This window comes from Nycticebus coucang, chromosome 11 (assembly GCF_027406575.1).
Source record: "Nycticebus coucang isolate mNycCou1 chromosome 11, mNycCou1.pri, whole genome shotgun sequence".
Taxonomy (NCBI): domain Eukaryota; kingdom Metazoa; phylum Chordata; class Mammalia; order Primates; family Lorisidae; genus Nycticebus; species Nycticebus coucang.
Window position 1 is genome coordinate 121,460,399 of NC_069790.1, and position 25,421 is coordinate 121,485,819.

Consider the following 25,421-nt stretch of genomic DNA (forward strand, 5'->3'; position numbering starts at 1 on the left):
ACTGGGAGGATGCAGAAGACACAGCTTTCATAAACACCGGGAGGGACGGATTTGTGCAGGGAGCCCCAGAGTCCCCAGGGAGCTCCTCACTGTTCTTCCCTGTGCACCGGACCCTGCACTGGGAACCACAGCCACTCAACTGGAAAACTTAAAGTTAGAATAATTGGCTCCTGGGTGGCAGGGGCCAGGTGTGGCTCTCAGCCATCGATGACAAGGTCAGATGGGTGCCATGACGGCGGCAGAGTCAAAGCAGCAGGCAGAGCCGTCCGACTTACTGAGACCTGTGGTGTTGGCTAGTTAACCCCAATGGTCCCAGATGTGAAATACGTAGGCCGCTTACTAAGTTCTTACTTGATCTGTATAGGCAGAAAACCTTCAGGCCAAGTGACTGAAAGTCTAACTAGAATCATAAAACAGATTCATGGCCCGTCCCTCACAATTCCCAGACTTGAGCCAGTTTATAGACTCAGAGTCCCTTGAGTGAAGGGGAAGCCGGGTCCTTTCCCCCGAAAATGCCGAAACTTTATACTGCTCATCTTTAGTCCGACCATCCCCAGAGAGGCCTTACAGCGTTTACCAGGGCAGCTGCCCACTGGGGAAAGGTAAATAATCAGACCTTTGGGAGATGACTGGACACTGGCTCAGAACTTGCTCAGAAAACTGGACACTGGTTCAGAACTTTGATTCCAAGGGACCTGAAATGGCACTGTGACCCTCCAGCTAGAACGGGGCTCAGGAGGTCAGGTAATAAATGGAGTTTTAGCTCAAGTCTGACTCACGGTGGGTCCAGTGGGTTCCTGAACCCATCCTGTGGGCCTTTCCCCAGTTCCTGAACGCACAGATATATGCAGCAGAAGCCCCACACTGGATTCCTAACATGTGCAGTGAAGGCCATTAGGGACAGAGAGGCCAGGTGGAAGCCGTTACAGCTGCTCCTACCCAGGAAAACAGTAAATCAAACAACGCAACGTCTCTAGAAGGACTGCAGAGAGTAGTGCCACTCTTGAGGACTTGGAGGATGCAGGGATGGTGATTCCCACCACAGTCCCATTCAATTCTCCTGTGTGGCTTGTGCAGAAGACAGCTGGATCCCAGAGAGTGGCAGCGGATCATGACTTCAATCGCAGCTGCTGTACCAGATGTGGTTCCACAGCTTGAGCAAATTAACACATTTTCTGGTACCTGCAGCTACTGATCTGGCAAACACCCTTTTCTCCATCCCTGTCCATAAGGCCCACGGGAAGCAGTTTGCTTGCAGTTGGTAAGGCCAGCAGCGTCCTGCTGTCCTGCCTCAGGGGCACACTGGCTCTCCAGCTCTGTGTCATAATCTGGTGTGTAGGGATCTGGCTGCCTTTCTCTGCCTCAGAGTCACCCTGGCCCATTACACTGATGGCATTATGGTGACTGGACGTAGTGAGTGAGAAGCAGGGACCATTCTAGAATCACTGGTTGGACACTTGCAGGTCCCAGGGTGGGAGTTGAGTGTGACTGCAGTTCTCAGGCTTTCCGCTTCTGTGAAATTTCTGTGGCTTCAGTCATGGGGGGCCTGTTGAGACACCCCTTCTAAAGTGAAGGAGAAGTTGTCACACCTGACTGTCCCATAGCCAAATGAGAGGCACAGCGCTCAGTAGGCCTATCTGGATTTTGGAGGCAATTTGGCCTCACACAGGGTGTGACACTGGGCCAGCTATAGAGTGACTCAAAAAGCTGCTAGTGTGGCGACCAGAAGAGAAGGTCCTGCCGCAGGCCACTCTGCCAGGTGGGCCAGCAACCCCAGTGGTACAGGAAATGTCACTGCCAGGTGGGCATGCTGCCTGGAGCCTGTGTGTCAGGCCCGTTAGATGAATCACAGCTCAGGGTTAGGACTTCTGAGCCAGGCCCTGCTAGCCTTTGCAGATAACTCCTCTCCTTTCCAGAGACACCTCCTGAACTGCTCTGGGGCCACCAAGTTAGCGTGGGACCTCAGGCATCTGTCATGAACTGGGTGTTATCTGATCCACCAAGCCATGAAGCTGAGCATGCATAGCAGTGTTGCATTGTCACAGGGACATGGGACATATGTGACCAGGACTGAGCAGGTTCTAGAGGCACAGTTTCTAGTGGCCCAAATGCCCACGTCCCCACTCCTGCTACGCTGCCCTCTCTCCCCCAGCTGTACCTGTGGCCTCACAGAGGATGCCCACGAGCAGTGGACAGAGGGAGAGAAGACTCGGGCCTGGGTGACACGTGGCTCTGCACCATCAGAAAGTAGACAGCTGCAGCACTACAGACCCTCTGGGGCATCCCTGAAGGACAGTGCTAAAGGGACATCTTCTCAATGGGCAGAACTTTGGACAGGGCCCCTGACTTTGCTTGGAAGGAGAAATGGCCAGATATGCGATTATGTACTGATTCAGGGCTGTGCCAGTGGTTTGGTGGGATGCTCAGAAACATGATTGGAAAATTGGTGACAAAGAAATGTGCTGAAGAGGCATGTGAATGGACCTCCCTGAGTGGACAAAAGATGTGATGATACTGTGTCTCAGGTGAATGCTCTCCAAAGGATGACTTCAGCAGAGGAGGACTTTCATAATCAAGCAGACATAATGACCCATTCTCTGGATACCAGTCAGACTCTCTCACCAGCCTCCCCTGTCATCGTCCAATGGGCCCATGAACAGAGAGGCCATGGTGGCAGGGGTGGAGGTTATTCATGGGCTCAGCAACATGGACTGCCAGTCACCAAGGCCAACCTGGCAATAGCTACTACTGAGTGCCCAGCCTGCCAGCAGTGGACACCAGCACTGAGCCTCTGCTATGGTACCATCGCTCAGGGTGATCAGCTGGCTACCTGGTGGCAGGTTGGTTACATTGGACCACTTCCATCATGGAAAGGGGGGTGGCTTGTCCTTACTGGAGCAGAAACTTAACTGGCCCTGGGTATAGACCCTCCTTCCCCATATGCAATGTTTCTGCCAAATCTCCCTCCAAGGGCTTACAGGCTGCCTTACTCCGCTGTCAGGTATCCATACAGCACTGCTCTGACAAGGGAGCTCACGTCACGGCAGAAGGGGCGTGGCATCAGGCTCATGCCCATGGGATTCAGTGGTTTTACAGTGTTCCCCACCAGCCTGCGCAGCCAGCTTGATGGCATGGTAGGATGGCCTTTCTTTCCCTCTGCATTTCAATGGGTACAAATTAAATGGCCTTTTGAATAGTCTGTGACAGCACCAACTAAGGCAGCACCACCTTGCAGCATAGGGGTGAGGTTATCCAGGAGGCTGGATATGCCTTGATTCTGCCTCCAATATGTGGTGTGGTTTCTCCCACAGCCAGAGTAAAGGGGTGGAAAATGGGAGTGGCACCACCATTACCCCTAGTGACCTATTGGCAACATATCCCCTTCCCGCTTCTATGATTTATGCCCTGTTGGCCTAGAGGTCTTAGTTCTGGAGAGAGGAATGTCCCCTAGGAGACATAACCAGGATTCCCCTGCCTGGAACATAAGACTGCCACCTGCCACTCCAGGCTTCCCTCTGCCTTTAAGTCAGCTGGTTAAGGAGGAGTTAAAGCATTGGCTGGGGTGATTGATCCGGATTACCAGGGTGAACTGGACAACCGCTTCACGTCAATGAGAAATTACAACAACCCAATCCAGGCAGACTACAAATGGCCAAGACCCTTCAGGAGTGAAGATTTGGGTGACGCGGCCAGGTAAAGAACCACAACCATCTGAGGTGCTTCCTAAGAGCAAAGGGGATACAGAATGGGTAGTGGAAGAAGGCAGTTATAATTAATACCAGCTATGATGTGACTAATTACAGAACCGAGGACTAGTGCACTCATCATCAGTATTCCCTCCCTACTCCCCCTCCCTCCCTGATCCTTAATCACATCTCATAACTTGTCTGGTTAATTACTCCTTTCAATCCACATGCTTCTATGTGGAACTCAACACTTTGGGTTGGAATTTACTTTTGTGTCTTTTCTATTTTTTCCCATTTTTAAAAATTTCAAAAATTAAGGGGAAACAACTGTTTTAGGTTACATGGGTCACTTTGTAATGCTTGAGTCCTGGCTATACATGTGGCCATCACTGGTACCCATTAGGTAGGTTTTTGCCCCCCACCCCAAATCCCACAAGCTCTGTGAAGTGGAGACTCGTCGTACCATCTTGCTTTGTCTATGTCTGACCCTTAGGAGGAATTCAAAAGATATTCGATGAAAAAGAATCGTTCATTACTAACTCAGTTAAAACTTGGTGGGTAAATTGTTGACTTTAACAGCATAAATGGATTGAGAGGAGGTGATTTCATCCAATTTAATCATGCCTTCCTGGACCTCATTTCCTGTCTAGAAATGATTATAGTCACTTTCCCTTCAGTGTTGGAATTAACATTATGAAGGAAAGAGTGAGTGTGCAAAGAAATAATGGCAGCACAAATTTTACGTTAATGGACTCTATCGGAGGAGTAGAAGTCACCGAAGCACTTGAGATCCTGCCACAAAGACTGGCTCAGAACTTTGCAGCTCTTGCCGCCACCCTACAACGTTAGTTTCCGTTACGTAAAAACAATGGACTTTCACTAGTGGTGGAGAAATCTGAAAAAACACTCAACAATATAACATATTCAACACCGTAACTATTAATTCTTCTGATTTACTTTAATCTACATATCTGGGGAAAAGGTTTTGTTCAGGGTGATATTTATGTAACAATTTCAGTTGCTGTATGATGAAGTTAGTTCCTCTTTAACATTTATTTATGATTTCCTTTAGAGATAATTTATTCTACCGTATTTTTTCAGAGAGTGGCAACCAATTTCAACAGTTCAACAAGTCAGTTGAAAACCTGTTTCAAAGGCAGTGTTACTAAATAAGAGGTGAGGAAAACGGTTTAACCCCCAGAGGCCTTTGTCTGGATTCTCTGTTAAATTATCTTCCAATTTCCAAAAAAGTAGACAATGGTAGCTTTTGAAGATAGTCTTTGATTCAGCAAATATTTACTTAATATTTGTACATGCCAGGAACCTGCTATGTAGCTGGTTAATAAAATATCTATGGAATGATTGCGGTTTGGTCTGATTAGAGCCTGGCATAGAAGATAGGAAGGAGGAACCCTACACGTGCTTAGGGTCAGCATGCTTAGCTTGTTACCCTCCAAACTCGGGTTCTGAGTTTATTAGCCAGGATCTGAAATATGTATGTCTCCTGCCCTTGGCAAGTAAATCCAAATTTTTTTCTACTAAACAAATATTTTACAATTTTTTTTTTACTAAATTTATTTTACATCAAAATATTTCATTATTCATATGAGCTTTGTGTTTAACATGACTTACTGGGAGCTAAATATTTACATTCTCTCTCTCTTTTATTTTTTGGGTGAAGATGGAGCCTTCGAGTTGCTCGGGCTGGTCTCAAACTCTTGGGCTCAAGAGGTGCCCACGTCAGCCTCTGAAAACTCCCACTGGGATTACAGGTTGAGTCACCATGACTGGCCAGATCACTGTGAACAGTTCTTCATCCCTTTTTAATCCCCTAATCTATGGAACCTCTGGCCTTAAATCGAAAGCACCTTTACAATTAAGATACAAGCATTTCTGTCACCCTGAAGTTTCCTCATACCTCCCCCCCGACTCTTTGTGTTTTGTCCCTTGTCCCGTGTGTAGTCCCAGACAACCCGTGATCAATTTTTTGTTGCAATGTCAGTATAGTGACATATTTTCCAAAATTTTATATACATGGACTCGTACGGCATATGCTTTTTTGCACTTGGATCACTTCACTTAATATTTGTGTGATTCATTCATTTTGTTGAATACACTAGTAGTTCGTTCATTGGTATTGCTAAGTGGCAATTCCATTCTACGGATATGCTACATTTTGTCTATTCATCCCCATGCTGATGAACATTTGGGACGTTTCCAATTTTTGACCATGGTGAATAAAGGTATGAATATTTGTGGTCAAGTCTCTGTATGAATGTGCTATCGTTTCTGCTGGGTAAATACCAAGTTGTAGAATGGCTGGGTCATCAGGTGGGTGTGTGTCTAACACAAGAAACTGCCTGTTCTGCATGTTGGCTGGACCATTTTGCATTCCTGCAACAAGGTATGAGAGTTCTAGTTGCTTCATGTCCTCATCAGCTGTTGGCATGTCTTTAATTTTTTTTTTCATTTTTTGGTCATTTTAGTCATTCTAGTGGGTATGTAATGGTTTCTCATTGTAGTTGTAATTCGTATTGCCTTCAGGACTGATAGCTTCTATAATAATGTGTTTATTACCCTTTCATACATCCTCTTTTGTGAAGTGACTATATAAATCTCTTGCCCATATCTTGATTGGATTTTTGTTCCTCTTAAGAGTATGAGTGTGGCATGAAGACCCTTGAGATGGCCCCCCAGTGATCCCTGCTCCTGGTGTTCTCGTACTTGCCTATCAGCTGGACCTAGTGGCTTGCTTCCAACCCACAGAATACAGCACAGGGGATGGGATATCACCTTCATGGGTAGGCTTCTGTCTTCGTACAATTGTGGCTTCTGCCTTATTAGAAGACTGTCTTGCTGGCTTTGATGAAGTAAGCTACCAAGTTGGAGAGGCCCATGTAGCAGTGAGCTAAGGCCAACAGTCTGCAAGGAACTGAATACTGCTACCGCCCATAGGAGCTTGGAAATGGATACTTTTCTAGTTGAACTTTCAGATGAAACCCTGGTCCTGACCAGCATCTTTATTGCAAGCTTTACAAAAGACTCTGATTTAGAAAACTGAGCTCAACTGTGGTTGAACTTTCCACACACAGAAACTGTAAGATAATAAATACATGACTGAAGCCACTAAGTTGGTAATTTGTTACTCAATAATAGATAATACAATGAGTATTCAGAAGTATATTTAGCATACAAGTCCTTTATCAGATACAGGTATTGTGAATATTTTCTCCCCTCCATCACTTGTCTTTTCATATTCCTAACAACAAAAGTTTTAAATTTGGTAAGATCCAATTTACCTGTTTATGGCTAATGGTTTTTGTGTCCTAAGAAACCTCTACCTCCCTCCCAAGGTTGTGAGGATTTTCTTCAATGTTCCCGTCTAAAAATTGTGCGTTTTGACATTTACATTTAGGCCTATTTCCATTTTGATTTAATTTTCTATTATGATGTGTGGCAAGGGTGGAGGTTCCTTTTTTTCCCCCGATACTGAAATCCACATTGCTTGTTGCAAATTTTCTATTTTCCCTATTGAATTGCCTTGGCACCTTCATCTAAAATCAACTGATTATATACGAGGCCTGTGTGGAAAGAATCTATCCATGTAATATGAAAAATAGAGACATTTATTGAAGAAGATACAAGATACGGGAAGCACTGTACATAGGACAATGATGCCTCAGTCCCCTTCAAAGTAGGTACCTCGGGACCTCACACAGTTCTCCCACTGTTTCTTCCACTCCTTAAACACTCTGCGAAATCTTTTGCTGGAATCGCCTTTAGTGCCTTGTCATAATTTCCTTAGTCTCATCAAGGGTCTGAAATATCTTCCCTTTCAAATGTGCTTTTATTATAGTTTAGAGAAAAGCCAGAAGTTGCAGAGTGTCAAATCTGGGCTGTAGAGGGGACAAGTCACCTGCATGATTTGATGTTTCACCAAAAACTATGCATGAGATGTGATGCCTTATGACGACGAAGCTGCCAGTCACCAGTTGCCCTCTAGACCAGGAAGCCCACTGAGGTAGGACCACGTGCTCCTTATTAACTGTTTGGCCTGGAGGCAAGCACTGGTGATGGACAACACCTTCTAATAAGAAAACAGTCAACGTGGTCTAGATCTTGCTGCGACTTTGTGCTGCCTTCTCCAGGTGTGGAGAACCAGGCAACTTCCGTTAGGACAACTGGGTCTCTGTTTCTGGATCATAGCTGTAGGTCCACGATTCATCTCTGGTTAGGACCTTCTCGAGGAAATCTGGCTCACTGGTAGCAGTTTGAAGCGAGTCATTAGCAAATTTAGCACAACGTCCTTTCTTCTCTGGTAGCAGAAGCCCTGGAATGCATTTTGCCATAACATGTTCCTTTCATGCAAAGATCCTGTGTTGATCCTGGAAGTTTTTAGAATCCCCAGACCAGCATCTAGTCCTCGTCCTGCAGTGACTGATCTTTGCTGACTGCAGCCGACACAGGTTCAGCACTCTCTACTGTTCTGCTTGTTCCAGGCCTTCCTGAGCATGGATCACTTTCTTCTTTTTTTTTTTGTCGGGGCTGGGTTTGAACCCACCACCTCCGGTATATGGGGCCGGTGCCTTACTCACTGAGCCACAGGTGCCGCCCTACATGGATCGCTTTCAACAGCTTCTCAACCATCTTGGAAGCATCTGTGCCATACTTCTACGTGCACTGCACTCATTGCATTGTCCCCGAAAGCCTTCTGAATCATCTGAATAGTTTCCGCAGAGAAATGCTCAAGCTTAACACAAAATTTGATGCAGATTTGTGGCGCTACTCGCTCAGTCATTTTGAATGAGATGGCCACACAGCGCACCTGCTCACTCAACAGCATCTAGCACCCCACTGACTGGTACAGTGAAGGCGCCAGTGTTCACGCCAAGTGCATTCCAGACCACTTGCCTTGGCTGCCAGGTGACATGGATGTCATGCAAACGGGTCTCATATATTAACCATGGTGGGATACTTTCTGGACAGACCTCATATGTGAGGGGGTCTATTTCTGGACTCTGTTTTGTCCATTGATCTGTGTCTATACTTCCGTCTTGACCACACTGCTCCATTACCATAGCTCTACCTTGAGATAAGGTAGTAACATTCTCCAACTTTGTCCTTCATTTTAAAAATTTCTTTGAATACTATGAGTCCTTTATGTTTCCACATACAGTTGACTTTTGAATAATATGGGACTGAACAGCATGAATTTACTTGTACTCAGATTTTTTCTGTCTCTGGATAAAAAAACCAACCCCCCCTTCCTCTTCCTCCTCTGCCTATTCAGCATGAAGATAAGGAGGATGAAGACTTTCATGATGATCCACTTCCATTTAATGAACAGTAAATATAGTTTCTTGTGATTTTTAATATATTTTCTTTTCTCTAACTTACTTTATTATAAGAATACAGTATGTCACCCATATAACACACAAAATATGTGTTTATCAACTGTTTATGTTATTGGTAAGGTTGCCAGACAATAGTGGGCTATTAGCAGTTAAGTTTTTGGGGAGTCAAAATTCACATGTGGGGGGTTGGCCCCTGTAACCCTAACATTGTTCAAGGTCAATTGTATGTTTTAGAATTTTTAAAAAAGAAAACATAGCCAGGTACAGCAGGCTCACACCTGAAATTGTGGCACTTTGGGAAGCTGAGGTGGGATGATCCTGAGGCCAGGAATTCTGCACCAACCTGAGCAACACAGTGAGACCCTGTCTCTACAAAAAAATAGAAAAATTATCTGAGCATGGTGGTGCACCCCTTTTTATATTAAGAAGGCTGAGGCAGGAGGATTACTTGAACTCATGAGTTTGAGGTTGCAGTGAGCTGTGATGATGCCACTGCACTCTAGCCCAGGCAACAGAGCAACACCTTGTCTCAAAACAACAACAACAAAACATCTATTGGAGTTTTGGCTGGGATTGTGTTTGACCTATAGATCAATTTGGGAAGAATTGACATCTTGACAATATTAAGTCAACTAACCCATGACCATAGCATTGCTCTCCATTTATTCAGGTATTTTCTGGTTTCTCTCAGCCATCTTTTATGGTTTTTAGTGTAGAAGTCTTATATATCTTTTGGTAAATTTATTCCTAAGTATGTTATATTTTTCTGATGCTCTTTAAAATAAAGTTGTTTCTGAGAACGAGGCATGGCAGCTCACACCTATAATCCTAGCACTTTGGGAGGCTGAGGCAGGTAGACTGCTTGAGCTCAAGAGTTTAAGACCAGCCTGAGCAAGAATGAGACCCCTGGGGCAGTGCCTGTGACTCAAATGAGTAGGGCGCTGGCCCCATATTTTGGAGGTGCCAGGTTCAAACCCAGCCCTGGCCAAAAATTGCAAAAAAAAAAAAAAAAAAAAGAATGAGACCCCCATCTCTAAAAAAGAAAAGTAGCCAGGCATTGTGGCAGGCACCTGTAGTCCTAGCTACTCAGGAGGCTGAGGCAAGAGGATCTCCTGAGCCCAAGAGTTTGAGGTTGCTGTGACCTATGATGCCAGGGTGACAAAATGAGACTTTGTCTCAAAAAAATTTTTTGTTTGTTTTAAAACTTAATTTCCCAATTGTTTGCTGGTGCTAATATATAAAAATCAATTGATTTTTTTATATTAACCCTATATCCTGTGATCCTACTAACTTCACTTGTACGTCATAGTGGTTGTTTATAGATTATTTAGAATTTTTGACATAAACAGTCATTTCATCTAGTGTCTCTTACTTTTCATTCTTTGCTTTGTCATTCTCTGACAACTACATAATTTTCACTATATTTATGTATTTAATGTATTATTTGTATATTGTTATCTAAACATATCATTTTATTTATTCCTTGATTCAGACACAAATGTAAAATGTACTGTGTTACATGTAATATTATATATGAGTATATGTATCTACACACACAGATAGATACTTGCTACCTGAGGCTCAGTTGCACCGCTCATCCCCTCTGTGCGTGCACACCGTCACCAGGCTGCAGGGATACTCCTGGTTGCCTGCTTGGCATGCATGCTCCTCCCTCTACCATCCTTCCTAGAATAACCTGATTTTTGTTGTGGTATACACCTTTCCCTTACATGCACTGCGATGGTGACAATCTCTCCCAAGCTAGCCTAGACTGAAGGGGAGGACTCAGGGTTGGACAGAGCCAGGTCTCATATGCATGACGCACACCCCCACCCACACTCTATCCTTGCTACAAACAGGTAGCCATGACAGCTCCTGAGGACCAGCCTTCAGGTGAAGCCACCGCTAAGAGGGAAAAGACCTTGGGTCTTTGGTGACAGCCTGGGGCAGCCTGTGTCCCATCTTGCCTGAGCCTGCCTCTGCAGCTGTAGGTAGGACAACAGGCACACTTGTTCTTCATGCTAGTTTGAGTTGGAGTTTTCTGTCGCTTTGCAGTCAAAGACATCCTGGGTGACATTTGGGTATTACATCAGATTGAGGCACTGCCCTGGGAGGTTGTATTCTAATTAGGTGGAAGTTAGGATCTAATTATGGAAACCAGATTTCTGCATATGTCACACTGTAAAAAATTACCAAGTAGTTTAAATTAAAAGACCCATGAACTGCACAGTGTACACAGCTGCTAAGGATGCTTAGACAGCAAGGCTTCCTAAAGAGACGTGTGGAGACAGATTTTGAAGGGAGCAAGGGAAGGAGGGCATTGGCATGGTGGATGTGACAGAAGAGAAGCCCCTTCCTAGATGGGCTCTGGCGGAAAGGGGAACGCTTTTGCGGATAGGACGCAGGACTGCAAGAGACCAGTGGGAGGTAAGGGGGGTGATTAGACTTCAGACGACGGGATAAAAGAAGTGACTGTGGACATCCTCAAATCCCTTTGGACAATATAAAAAAATTTAATATCTGTGCAGAATAGAGAAGGTTGGGTGTGAGACACCCAGGAATTAATGAGAACAGTGAAGATGTCTTTACAATGTGTACAAACATTAAGTAAGCAAATCTGAGCAGTATTGCAGAGATAAGAATAGTTTATAATTGGTAGATTAGGAAATAAATGGAGAAGAGACTGTGGGCATCAGGGAAAAGTGAAAAAGGGCCTGTGTGAGGCACGAATAAAGGGGAAATGCCGTGATAAATTTGTTAAATTTCAGGTGTTAATCACTTGTCCAAAGAAGTACGTTTAGTGTGGTATGAGACAGGGAGGGCAGAGATGAGGGCTGAGCTGCTGGAACTTGGCAGGTGCAGTGCAGCACTTCAGGCTTCAGAGCAGAATGATTACCTAGAATTGAAGGAAAAGGAGTTCTCTCCCTGGGGACCTGCAGCATGAAGGGACAAGTCATTCTCCCCCAAAGCTTTTACTATGCTCTGTCTGGTATCAGAGAAAGTGCTGGAGACAGCAAATTGAGATGAAATATGGGAGGAGGGGAGGTGTCAAAGCAGCTCGGGATATGTTGTTGAATTCACCCTTGAAAACGAAACATTCCAAAGGTTGCCCTGAGGTGAGGGGCCCAAATCGTAGGTATTACTCAGGAACTATGTGAACAGGTCATTAGATGTTTATTTTTCTGCTTATTTGTAATTTCCTTGGAAAAGGATAGCAATCGTTTTCTACTCTTAAAGGACCCAAAATAAGAGAAAGTAAAGAGTGTCCCATCTCTGGGCAGCCCTGTGGAGGTGTCTGGTCCCACGAGTATGCCACGGGAGGCACTGCTTTTTCCATTTTCCTCTTTAAAATCACCTACTCGGTACTACCCCCTAAGAATCATTAGCCATCAGTAATTTCTCCCCACTGCTGCTCCCTAAAACACACCATGACTCTACAGACAAGAAACCTACAGATGCTTAGCAGCCTGTTCTGGACAAGAACTTACTCTCCTAGGGCAGGTTAGCAATGGAGACAAGTGTGGCTTCTGACAGACTACGCAGGCTTAATACTGGCCTGAGCAAGGCATTAAACTCCAAGACTGGCTACATAATTTGCCAGGCCCAGAACGAAAAGAAAATGAAGGGCCCCTTGTTTAAAAATTAAGAATTTCAAGAGGAAGACAATGGAGCATTGATTACACATCAAGCACCTATCACAGTGTCCATACATAGTCAGCCCTGCTAAATTATTATCACGCCCCACGTAGCCTAAATCTTGAGTCAGACCATCTCAAACGTTTGGCGAAAATCCATCCAATTACTTCTCTGTGATATGGTAACAGTCGGAGACAAACTTAATTCTATAAATTTGATTAATAGCAATTTGGCTAATGATGATGTACTTTTGAAACTCCGGAACATCTGTCAGTGAATAAACTATGATGACTGAAAACTCAGTCTGAATTTTTTAAACCGGAAATTTTAGCAGCACTCTATCGTGCTTTATCATTGCAGTTAAGCTTACAAAATTAAGGACATCAATGTTTATCACAGCCACAGAGAACTACAAATGTGGTATCCAATGAATCATGAAAAACTGGAAATAACTAAACATTTTTGAAGGATGATAATATGAATTAAGCTTCATGCTTTCATTTGTTTTATGTGAAAGTATCTTAAACCATCAATACATTTTGCTGGGCATACATCTCTGGGGGATTACATCTCTGTGTTAGGATTTAGGTACTAAGGATACCAGTACCGGAGACAGAACGTGTAAAGAAAGCAAAAATGTGTCTTCTCCTTCAATATTGTTTCCTGATTAAGGAACGGAAGGCGACTTGACTGTATTGGGTCAGTAGTTTGATTCAAGTAACATTATGGAATTCAAAAGTGCAAAGGTAAAAAATCTCAAAGGGGAATTTATCAGCTGTTATTGACTTAAGATTTCAAAAGAATAGTCTTCAAGTCAAAACACGTGACCAGAGCATGTATGTATAAAACAAAGAAACACAACAGCATCTCTGGGAATAGACACCTTTTGAGCTCAAAGCTCCAGAACTTTTTCGTTTTAGGGGAATGTTATTTTTAAAAGAGAAGACCAAATACCTCTGCAGCTTACCTAATTTTAAAAATTAAATGCAAAGAATGTAAATGGAATGGCTTAATCAGACCAAACCACAATAGTTGAATAGTCTTACTAATTTGTGAAAGAACTACTATAAGCAGTGGGCTTTTTAATTTGCTTTTGATATAGCGTGCAAAGAGGAGATCACTGGCAGAGCCCTGGAAATCATATTAGAATTTCCTCTGGGTGATTCCTTAGAGAGCTTTTAATTGAACCACCTGCTTTAATCTGCATTGTTTTTCTGGATAAAATCCACTTCTTAAGTAACCATGCCTAACATGAGTGGTTGTTATTCCTACTCAGAACTTAAACAATGGAGCAGAGTTCTGTGCTAAGTAAGCCTCAAAAAGAGCCGGAGAAAAGTATTATTACAACACACAAGCCCCGAAACAGGTTGACTGCGGGGTAAGAAGGCGGTCATTCATTAACAGGGTATGTGATCCCTTCTCAGAGAGATGGCCAAGGAGGCTTGTTCTAAACTTTTCCACCATTGCAACAGCTAATTTCTACTGAGTCATTAAGGAAATGCTATTAATACTGGTGTTATGGTTTGTGTCACCCTTGTACCAATGATAATTCACCAGCTAAAGTTAATGCTTTTCTAAGTGCTATGAGTTAGAGGACAATCCTGGTTCTGAGCTGAAGGAATTCTCATCTAAATGCAAATCAAGACAAGCCCATCAAGGATGCATGAATGGGTACAGTAATTTTTCCACCATTCAATGTTCAGCCCCCAAAATGCGCTCTCACATAACTGTATTGGTAAAGAAGTGTCCCTTATTAGAATTAAGCTATGTTTGTTTTCTTCCCTGCACCAGAAGTTATATAATAGAAGGTGTTCAGAGTCTTGATTTCTTTGACTTACTGCTTGGTAAACACGACGGACAAAGAAAATCATTTTTCTAACCTTTCCTTTGCCACGCCAGACTTACATATCCAGGTCTCCACCATTTCTGTTTCATGTCCCAAGGGAATCACAGAAAATGTGCCCCCAGTGGAACTTATCCTTCATCCCAGCTCTACTTCTCCTTCCTGTATTTTTCTATCAATTTAATGACACTGTCATTCTTCCTTTCATGCCAGGAACTAGAGAGTTCCCTACAGTCCTCCTACAAGCCACATACCCGGACCGGACTGAGTACCACCTATTTTATCTCAGATGCACTTTTATAGTGAACCTTACCTCCAAATCTCCACTTCTGCCCTTTGCCACTTCTCTATGGGCAGTACCTTGCTATCTTATTGCTTACTCTTTCCCCCATGAATTCTAGGCTCTAGCCTGTTACTGGAGTAATCCTGTAAAATCCAAGTCTGCCACCCTCACTCCTCTGAATGCCGTCTCCAGGGCAGGCAATGACAAGTGTATGCTGCTCACCTGTTCCGTGTACTTTTTAGCTCTGGGAGAGGAAAGGGAAGAACAAAGAGCATTCCACCTTAACTTATGTTGCTCCACATCTTCTCAGTCCAGTCCCAAAGCAGATTTTGTAGTTTTGTAACACTCTGAGGGTGAGGAGAATAATCTCAAGTCCTAACTCTACTGGAGACTGTCTACCAGTTTGTCAACCTTCAGGCTGGTTCTCAGACCTCCTTTAGAGTGAGACCAAGGGGACTAGACTCATTCTCTCCCTTTGCACCTGCTGTTCCAACATTTAGCTGGACGACAATATAAAGGTATGCTCTGGCATGAATTAGTCAAGGGTTGGCAAACTTTTGGAAACAAAGTTCGATTAGAAACATTTTCGGCTTTGCAGGCCACACAAGTCTCCACTGCAGCATGGAGGCAGACACCGACAATAGATAAATGAATGGGTGTGGCCATGTGCTGATAAAACTTTAATTACAAAACCAGAGGCTGGGCCAGACTCCACCTACAGGGCTCAGTGCCAATTCTGGATTAGGCACATGAGCTAAGACACCAAGTCCATGTGTGCTGGGTAGGCCAAGAATCCTAGACATCTCTAAGGGTAACATGAAACCATGCTAAGAACACAGGTTCCAGAGCCCAATTGCCTTGGTTCAAATCTTGGCTTTAGCATTTGATAGACCTTGAACCTTTGGGTGAGTAACTTTATGCAGTTATCTCATGTTACCCTGGCAACCATGCTATGAGCTATATGCTATAGTCCCATTTAACAGAGGCCCCGCTGCGGAGCACCTTTCCATCAGCGTATGAACATGGCCAGTCTCTCTCACCTTTTAAAAGAATTGCCCTTCCTGCCCACCCTGCCCTTGCCTTAGCCCTCTCATTCACACCAGTCTCTGTGATAGAGCAGAGATAGAACATGTGGGTACGTTATCTGCCCATACTCTGGTGTCTCACACTCACTCAGCAACGCTCTGCAGCTAGCTTCTGCCCCTGAGTTACAGAAATTGGTGACAGTTTTATCATGATGGTTCTTTAAACAGGAACTGCAGGTCTGTGAAGGTCTGTTGCACAGCTTGGGATGCCCTTTATTGCCAGTCCCACTTTGGGAAAAAGGTAATCACCACACATTCTGCCTCCCAGCACTATTAACTCTAGGCAGGATAGGACACCAATATTTTAATCATTACCACTTGCAGGGAGAGGCAAGTTGGTCTTCTAGGGTGGGAAAATTTGAGATGAATCATCAAGCGGCCTTGTTATGATCAAGGGACACAGATTTCACCAGAGAAGGGTTAGCTCCTATCAACCAATAGAGAAAAATAACACACAAATGGAAATTTCTATTTTTTACCCTACTCTTATATCCCTGCGACTGATGACTGTGGCCATGGGCCCTGTGGATCTATCTGCACAAGCAGATATTTTACCTGTTAGTTTTCTTTCTCAGCAAGTGCAAAGGCAGGACACTCCCCCCAGCTGCTGGAGCTCCAGGGTTCTACTTCCACAGGACTTAACCTCTCTGTGTTGGGGAGACTCAGGCTAGGAATTACCTCAACCGTCTCTGAGTGCTCAGTGCCAGCCAAGTGCCCAGGGCTTCGGGACACAGCCGCTGCAGTGCGCCTGCCCTCATGGGTCCCTGGAGACGTGGCAGAGGCAGGGCATTTATCATATTAAGAAGATCCAAAATATTTCCTGTGGAGCTCAGCTACCCTGGGGAACGGAATGAACAAGAACCCTGAACACCTCGGCCCCTGCTCAGGAAGATGGGCCAAGTGCTCCCCCATCTATGTTTCTTACTGGAGCTCTGCCCTCTTTGTGTTCACTGAGCCACACTCCCAACAGTGCAGGGCACAGGAGGAATGCCATCAGGATACCCTAGTCCACAGCCAGGAGAACCCATACTCTCTGCCCATCACCTCCACACACAGAGGGCGCTTGTGTGAGCTCAGGGGCCCTCATGATACCCGGCCCCACCACACACACACCTGCTGTGAATCAGCCCTCTCTGCCTGCAGCTCCTACTGCTTGACCCTGTGTGAATTTTTTTTTTTTCTAAACTATTTTTAAAGTTTCTAATCTGTTGTGACTCACAGACTATGGAACTGTGAGTTTGCCATTTCTGGGCAGATAGCTTTAACATCAAGACCTTATTAGGTTGTAACTTGATCTTTAAAATGGCAAACCCTATAAAAACAAAGCAGTGCATATAAAAGCCTTCACTGCTTCTTAACCGGCAAGTCATTTGAAATATTTATAGATTTTAAAGTGCTCGTCTCTAATTTAAAAAAGGTGTTATTCAAAGTAACAATCTTGAAAGACTGGTTGGTGATTTTCTTCCTTCTTTTTTCTTTTTCTTTGGTCACTGATTCTCTCCCAAATATTCATACCAGGAGAAATAGGGGTCTCATCAATTGAGCCACTGGCAAGACAGTTCACTTTAAAAGAACCCAAACGCCGGAGTTTACTGCTCAATTCACTGAGTTATGCTACTTCCCAGGACATGTTATGAAATGAGCATTCGTTATCTATTATCTATTGGTACATGACAAATCACCCAAAACTCAGTGGTTATAACATTGTAATAATTCCTTATCTGGTGTGGACTGAAGGCTGCGGTGGCCTCTGCCTCCCCGTCCCACTCCCCTTCGAGGGGCTCCCTCTTCAACAAGAGTGTCCTAAGTCGCATGATGCCAGACTTTAAATCCTAAAACTCAAGAATAAAATTTCTATTTGTTTTACTTTTTCTGCCTTGCTCAATTACTTTGGTATCCCAATCAAGGTAAATTCTAATGTAGCTTTTAATGGATGATTTTTAAGAAGAAGCTGAGGGAACAAAACACTCCTTTTTCTGGTCATGTTCCAGATAGACCAGATGTTGTCACTTTCCATTTGATTTCTACTTGCCCACTGTGCCCTCACTGTTTTTTCCCTTCAGCCTGTGATTTGTGATAAAATGTACCCCAAATGCCAGGAGAGCACGGTGGTGGCTGCAGCTGTGTGCGAACAGCTCCCGCCCGGGGGCAGCCCTCTCACCCGCCCCACCGCCACCCGGCGCAGGGCCCACACTTACATAGTGAGTTGGGGACACCGGCAGAGGCCTGGACGGGCTCTGGCAGGAGGGCAGGCTGAACCTCTGGCCTGTGTCAGGAGGGGAAGAGGAGGTATAGATGCGATTCTCTAAGCGCTCCGGCTCGTGCTTGTAGGATTCCAGAGGAAACGTGTGCTGCTTGGTCACTTGGGTGGGTGTCGATGGAGAGGAGGAGAGGCCAGAGCCTGCGGGAAGAAAGGCCAGAGGGGTGAGGGGTCTGGTGCAGGGAGGCAGAGAAGGGCTCTCCCACGCCCGATGCCGAAAGCCTCACATGGCAAAATCTAAGTGATTTGACTCTGAGTGCTAAGAAAAGTTTCAGACCCCTATTTCTAGCCTCTTAGAATCATCTGTGTCCAGAAATGCCCTTGTTATCCAACTTGGGTCAATATGTCTCAAGAGGCAGATGGGGGACGCTCACAAGTCAGAAGTGTCTGGGTGGAGGCGTACACGCATGCACGCACCGGAGGCTGTTTTCCTCCATTCAAGCACACATCGTCCGACCTCCTCTCTTCCCCTCCCTGGCATGGTGTGAAGAGCAAACGTGCTGGTTGCATCCGTACTGAGATCAGACATCGGGAAGTTCACAGCATGCACAACAGACACAGGTCAGCGCTGCAGAAGTGACAATGACAATGTACCTGGAGACCCCTGTGACACGGGCTGTTACCACAAAATGTGCAGCGTGAGTGTCGCTGCTCTAAGTCCCCAGGAGTGAGACTCCACCATGACAATAAATGCCGGGGAGGAAGCCAAGGTCTGTGCAGCTCTTCTCTCCCTCCCCTGCACCCTTTCTGCGGGGAGTTTAGGGAGCTATCAAGGCAGCAGTGTTCCTTTCTAGGGAGGCTCCCTAACGGCATGAAGTGGTGCTGGTGGGAATCCCTGCTCAGAGCGCTGGGCTGCTGGGGAAGGAAGCTCTGGGAGGAAGTAGAAACCAGAAAGCTCCAGCTCTCCTGCTTTCAGGGAACTCAAAAAGGCCCCTAACAGCAAAGCCCCAAAATCTTTTGAATAACAAAAGGCTTTCCCCAAAGGTCTGAAGAAGCCAGCCTCCGTCTAGGTGGGCCAGGATGAAGGAGAGAGAGAGAGCGAGCTGCAAGCCCCCGGTGTGGTCCGCAGCTGCTGGGAGAGACAGGGGCCCGCGGGCAGGGAGGCTCCAACTCTTCCACAGCCCCATGAGGACCAAGGACACAGCCAGGAGGGCAGGCAAGCCCAGGGCCTCTCAAGGGCTCCTTGGGGGACGGGGACAAGAAGGCCGCTTGGGCTGATTTGTTTGCAGAGAGGGTCATAGGTCAGGCCTTGGACCCCCCCCAGGGTGGAGCAGTGGCATGTCCTTCAGTGATTCTTGCAGGCAGAGTCCTCAGCAAAGGCACTGCTCTGGTCCCCATAGCACATCTTGAACACTCTGGTTCCCCTCGTGGGAGTAAAGTAGGGAATGCTCCCATCCATACTGTCCAGCCTCTTCCTCCACGGGACACACAGCCCATCAGTGGTCCCTTCCTGGGACTGTGCCCCTGCTTCCCATGGGTGTGTGGGGCCCTGATGGGCAGGACAGAATAGGATATGTCAGGGGCCACCACATCCTAAGGACCAGTGACAGCAGCTCAGGCAAACCTCTCTGGGGCCTGGGGTTTTCATGTGTGAGTGGGGCTGGCCCTAGTGGGCTCTAACTCCTCCTCAGCCATGTCCATCTTCACTCGGGGCACAACCAAGGACAGCCCTCCATGCCCCTGCCTTCACTCCCCAAGCACACTTTCTGGCCCAAACTGCACCCAGGCAGGATTTGAAAGGCCCAGAGGAAACAGGAGTCTCTGTGGAGCCTTTTGGCAACACCCACTAACACTACAAATATGCTTGCTTCTTCACTAGACAGTTTGGTTTCTGGGACTTTCTTCCACAGACATATCTGTGTAATTGTTTAGCTGCGAGTGGATGGTTACTCATTACCATGGTGCTTTTAAAAGCAGAGCCTGGAGATACAGATGATTGTCAAGAGGAAGAGGCTACATTGATCATGGGGTGCCCCAAGGCAGCCACGGTCCCCTGATGGAACATGACAAACCTCATTCTTTCATCTCCGAGACAGAGCAGCGAGTGCAAAAGCAAACACGGAGCCATGTGCATGGAATGATACCATTTGTAGTTTCAGAAAAAGAAAAAGCATATCTATATTCTGTCTGTCTGATTATAGAGTATCTCTAGAAGGATCTGGTAGCACTGGCTGTCTCCAGGGAAGGGAACAACCGGCAGAGAGAACTTTCATCATACATCCTTGTCTATTTTTTTCAATTTTTTTTTTATCATGGGAGTGTATTGTCTATTCAGAAAATTACTTTTTTTCAGCCACTGTTCTGCTTTTGAGACAAGAGGCTGGCTGAGGCTGAATTTAAGCCCCTCTCCCACCGGTCCAGCAGCCGGTGGCAGGTGTCTGCCCTAGGGCCATGGCTGGTCCTCCTGAGCCCTACCCTCCCTCTCTGCTGCCATCTCTTGGTCTCTCCCTTCTGGCTGCTGTTCCCTGACAACACCTTCAGGGAGGGAGCCCAGTTGCTGCCAGGTAAGGGGCCCTCATAGCCAGCGAAACTCCTTGCTGGTTCTTTGAATGCAGAATATTCATCTTTCCAGTGTAAATAATTTAAAGACATTACGACTGCGGCTCAGCAGCTTCCCTCCATCCCTACAGAAGGCCAGAGGGACTAGATGCAGATGACAATGACGCCCAGTCCTCCATGGGCCTGGCTGCCCTGCTCTGTGTAAGGAGGACTTGAGTGGTCTTTTCTTTTCTTTTTTTCACTTCAGTATGTGGTATGTTGTATTTTCTAGTTTGTTCAATGCTTTAAAGTTCAAGGATGTCTCTGCTTTCAATTGTACATGGGCCTGAAACATCCTAGCTTTTGGCAAGCGGGCAGGAGATTCAACTAAAATCAAAATAGGAACAAGGCAGACTAAATACAGGGCACATCTATAAACATGTTATACATTTGAAAATTACATTATCAGGGCACTAGCCACATGCACTGGGGCTGGTGGGTTCAAACCCAACCCAGGCCAGCTAAACAACAATGACAACAACAACAATTAGCCAGGCATTGTGGCAGGTGCCTATAGTCCCAGCTACTTGGGAGGCTTAAGCCCAAGAGTTAGAGGTTGCTGGGAACTGTGACGCCATGGCACTCCACCTAGGGCAATAGCTTGAGACTCTGTCTCAAAAAAAAAAAAAAAAGAAAAAAGAAAGAAAAGGGCCTACCACAAGTTTCTGAACCTGAGACTGATAACAATAAGTTATTTATATATATGTATATATGTATCATGCATAAAAAATTGGAAAGCTTGAGTGGGCTTTCCATTTGGGGCTGGGAGCACCTTGCTTCTGCTGGGATGAAATGATTCTCCACTGTCCTTTCACTGCAATCTTTCCAAGTTCAAAACATGTGTCAATCTCTCCACTGAGCCTCCCTAACCCCTCCCTAATCCCTCCTGACCCCCATGGGGAAAAGAGATGCCACTCTGGACTGCAGAGTGGGGGGTAGGTTTGGGGGGAGGGGCAGGTGAAATGCCAGCCCTACGGCAAGACTCACCATGTGAGCATTAGGATTATCTGTGTAGCGGATGGCATCTTCCTACAATCAAAAATATGCCCTCTTGGCCAAGGTGTGGTGGCTCACACCTCACTAGCACTCAGGAGGCTGAGGTGGGAGGATCCCTGGAGCTCAGGAGTTCTAGATGAACCTGAACAAAAGCAAGTACCTGCCTCTACTAAAAACAGAAAAAACTAGACGGGTGTGGTGGTACCTGCCTGTAGTCCCAGCTACTCGGGAGGCTGAGGCAGGAGGATCATTTGAGGTTGGAGAGGCTGAGGTTGCTGTGAGCTACGATGAGGACACAAAACCCAGGGCAACAGAGTGAGACTCTTTCTCAAAAAAATAAAAATAAAAATAAATAAATAAATGCCCTCTCTTTTCACTGATATCTGATTTTATTTATTTACTTTTTTCAAACAGTCTTACTCTGTGACCTAGGCTGGAGTGCAGTGGTGTCATCATAGCTCCTGGGCTCAAGTGATCGTCCTGCCTCAGCCTCCCAAGTAGCTGGGACTACAGGTGCCCCACACAACGATCAGCTAGTTTTTCTATTTTTAATAGAGAACATTTTTAACAGGCTGGTCTTGAACTCCTGGGCTCAAGCGATCCTCCCACCTTGGCCTCCTAGAATGCTAGGGTTAGAGGCGTGAGCCACCCTGCCTGGCTGATACCTGAATTTTTTTGAAGGGGGCAGAGTGTCGCAGCATCAGCACCTGTTTTGCGCAGAGCCTTCCTGTTGACAGAGTGCTCCCGCTCTCCTGCTCCAAGTGCCCTCCACAGCCACCCTGTGTGTGTGTGTGTGTGTGTGGAGAGTTGTCCCCATGTTTAACAGATGAAGAAACTGATGACTAGAGACAGTTGTTACTTATCCATGGGCCTTTATCAGTGGGTAATTGGCAGGAATCACACCTGAACTCCACTGCCCTGACTTGAAATCCCAAACTCTTTCTGCCATGATTAAACTGGAATATCAAGAGAAAGAACACAAAGATTTAAAATCACATTTCAGCTGTGTGAAATGCTTTTCCAGAAAGTGGGGTTTCACAGGCCACCAGGAAGGAGAGCTGGGAAGGAACCCACTGGGAGCCTTCAGAGAAAAGGAGGGCAGAGAGGTTGCATGGGCTTGGGACTCTGCGTGTGGCTATGGGTGGGCAGGGATAGGCTTCCTGCAAAGCGGGTTTTCTGCCATGCCAGCCAGAAAGAGCCAAGACAATGATGCCCAGAGAGACTTCACTGGTGCTTATGTGGTCCAGTCAGCAGGGGGAACCATCTTATGCAAGGGAAGGGCAGTTAAACATGAGTTCCTAAACTTCTTTCTTTTTTAATATTGGTGTCACAATTCATCCATAAAGGGGGAAGGGGGGCACTGCTGACCCAATCCTGCATCATTTTTAAATAGACCAATTTATTCCCCAATCATGAGGTCAGCTGCCATGCTCAGCTACTTTAGGAAACCCACAGGCAGATCAGCACAGCAGTATCTACCAGGCGCTATGGGCCCTGTGCTGTGGGTGCCGAGGAAGGGTGTGCGGAGATGAACCAGGGGCAGGCCCACCCTGCAGTCTGGCTTCGGAAAGTGGGACAAACACAAACCAGCCCCTCTGCACCAATCGAGTGCCAGTGCTGTGACCCAACTGCAAGGGGAGCTCAGGAGGAGGAGAGGCTGAGGCCGAGGAGTGGGAAGGTGGCAGAGAACCACCAGAAGGAGAAACAGGGCCTTGACCCTGGATGAGGAGACAGTCTGCCCACAATTCAGGCGCCGTCCTAAGGGCCCAGACAAGACCGGGCCATGTCCACAGTAACCCAAGAAGGCTCTGGCCACAGGACAGACAGGTTCCCCCATATAGTTTCTCCTGAGAAGACTTCCCCCTTCTCCTCTTCTTAGGGACTTTGTGCAGGACTGCGTCAGCCCTGGAGGGTGAACAAGGCCTTTGATTCTCCTGGGGCGGCAGCCAGGCTCAGAGAACAGGCTCAGTGAGTGAGCAGAGGCCGCTCTTGGCAGCCACACAGAACACCACGAAAGGGGCTCCAGACTCCAGGGAGCCGAGGGCTGGTGACTTCACACAGCCTGTCTCTGCTGGCAGGAGCTGTGTCTAGAGAGAATGGGGAGGAGAAAGATCAGAGGTGCCATGGGAAGGAAGCGAGGACTGGCCTGCAGCAGGATGGCATGCAGGTGGAAATAGAGGCCTGCACATTAGGAGACCCAAGTGCTAGGCCTGGCTCACTGCTAACTGGACACAGGCCCTTGAACAAATTGACTCTTTTCCTTGGCAAAAAAAAAAAAACACAAAAACCCAGAGCGGGTAAACCAGATGGCTGCACCCCTCTGTTTTCACCACCTCTTCTGCTTGGGGTCCCAGGGCCTGGCTGTGGAGCTGCAGCAGCTGCCTGGCCCTCTGGCCCCAGAATGGCTTCGGGCAGTGGGAGGCACCTGTAGGAACCTGGTGGCTGGTGAAGGCAGGGGTGGGACACTCAGCTCTCCACAGGGGAAGGAACCGGGCCCTGGAGCAGGTAAGTCTGGGCGTGGCCCTTAAGCCCCCCTGAGCTCAGACAGAACCTCAGCACACTATTTGGAAGTCTGAGCTGCCTGTGGGCTTTTGTGCTGACTAAGGTGTAGAAAGCAAAGCACCGGAGACCACTGAATGGCACCGTCTGGACTCGGTAGTTGGTGAGATCGTAGGGAGAAAGACCCTGTCGGTCAGCACCCAGAGTGTGCTGAGCTGCCTCGGGCTGCTGCCTGCCTGAGGAGGGCAGGAGTTCCATGCACCTGAGATGCAAATTGGAGCTCAGCCCTGGCCAGCTGCAAACCTATGGTTCCTCTGCTGTGGTGCAACAAGGAGGTGAGAAATACCAACCTACCCCATGTTGGCAAGTTGGGAGTCTTCCTCTAGGCAGTCCTGGCCACTGGCAACACACTGTCCTCCCTATCATAGTTGGCCAAAGTACAGACCTTCGGGCGGGTCAAGGCCAGACCAAGGCTAGTCACTGCTTCTCCACTGCTTAGAGACCGATGGTTTAAGACATTTGAGAGTGTTGGAGGCCACCAAGGTAAGTTCTAAGTGCCACACAGCTGATCATTAAACAGCACTTCACCATGTCACCACTTCGCCATACCAATTCACTTCCTCTGTCACCCAGGGAAGGGCTACTGTTTGGTTTACCTAAGGCAGGAACCCCTATATGGAGCAGACCTGCCTGGGCCCTCGACCACTTGCCCCCATTCCCTTCAGCCCAGAGTCTGAGTTGAGGAGCATTCCTCCAGACCACTTCCCCACCACCTGCTTTGGTGAGATGCATTCTAGAATGACCACAGCCTATTGGCCTGTCCCATTTTATTCCCTACATCCTTCAACCTTCTGAATGCAGACTCTGGAAGGGGTCTGTGCTCATGGGACAGTCTGCCCTTAGCTTTTCTTTAGAAACCACTGCTCATGGACAAATTTTGGTCTCAGGACCCCTTTATACTCTTAAAACCTATGTTATTTGTTTTAACAGGTAATACATTCATTATTGTTCTTTGTAAATGAATTACTATTTTAAAATTTGCTTAGTTTTAATTTCTAACATGGTAACTATTGATACATTGACCCATATAAACTACAGCTCTTTGGGATCCTAATTTTTTTGAATAATTTCTCTATTTTTTTTTTTTTTTGTAGAGACAGAGTCTCACCTTATGGCCCTCGGTAGAGTGCCGTGGCATCACACAGCTCACAGCAACCTCCAACTCCTGGGCTTAAGCGATT

The 25,421-nt window shown here is 46.4% G+C and overlaps 1 protein-coding gene across 8 annotated transcripts in view; it reads right to left on the bottom strand.

Moving 5' to 3' along the window:
- PRKAG2 (protein kinase AMP-activated non-catalytic subunit gamma 2) overlaps positions 1-25,421 on the bottom strand; it is a 265,728-nt gene that overhangs the window by 70,017 nt on the left and 170,290 nt on the right. For 7 of the 8 annotated variants that reach the window (XM_053609114.1, XM_053609113.1, XM_053609112.1 and 4 more), the window contains one exon: positions 18,086-18,288. In XM_053609114.1, coding sequence (XP_053465089.1) covers positions 18,086-18,288 — 203 coding nt within the window. Of the gene's footprint in view, positions 1-18,070; positions 18,289-25,421 lie in introns of all 8 variants that reach the window. The other variant, XM_053609120.1, reaches the window with a different exon arrangement.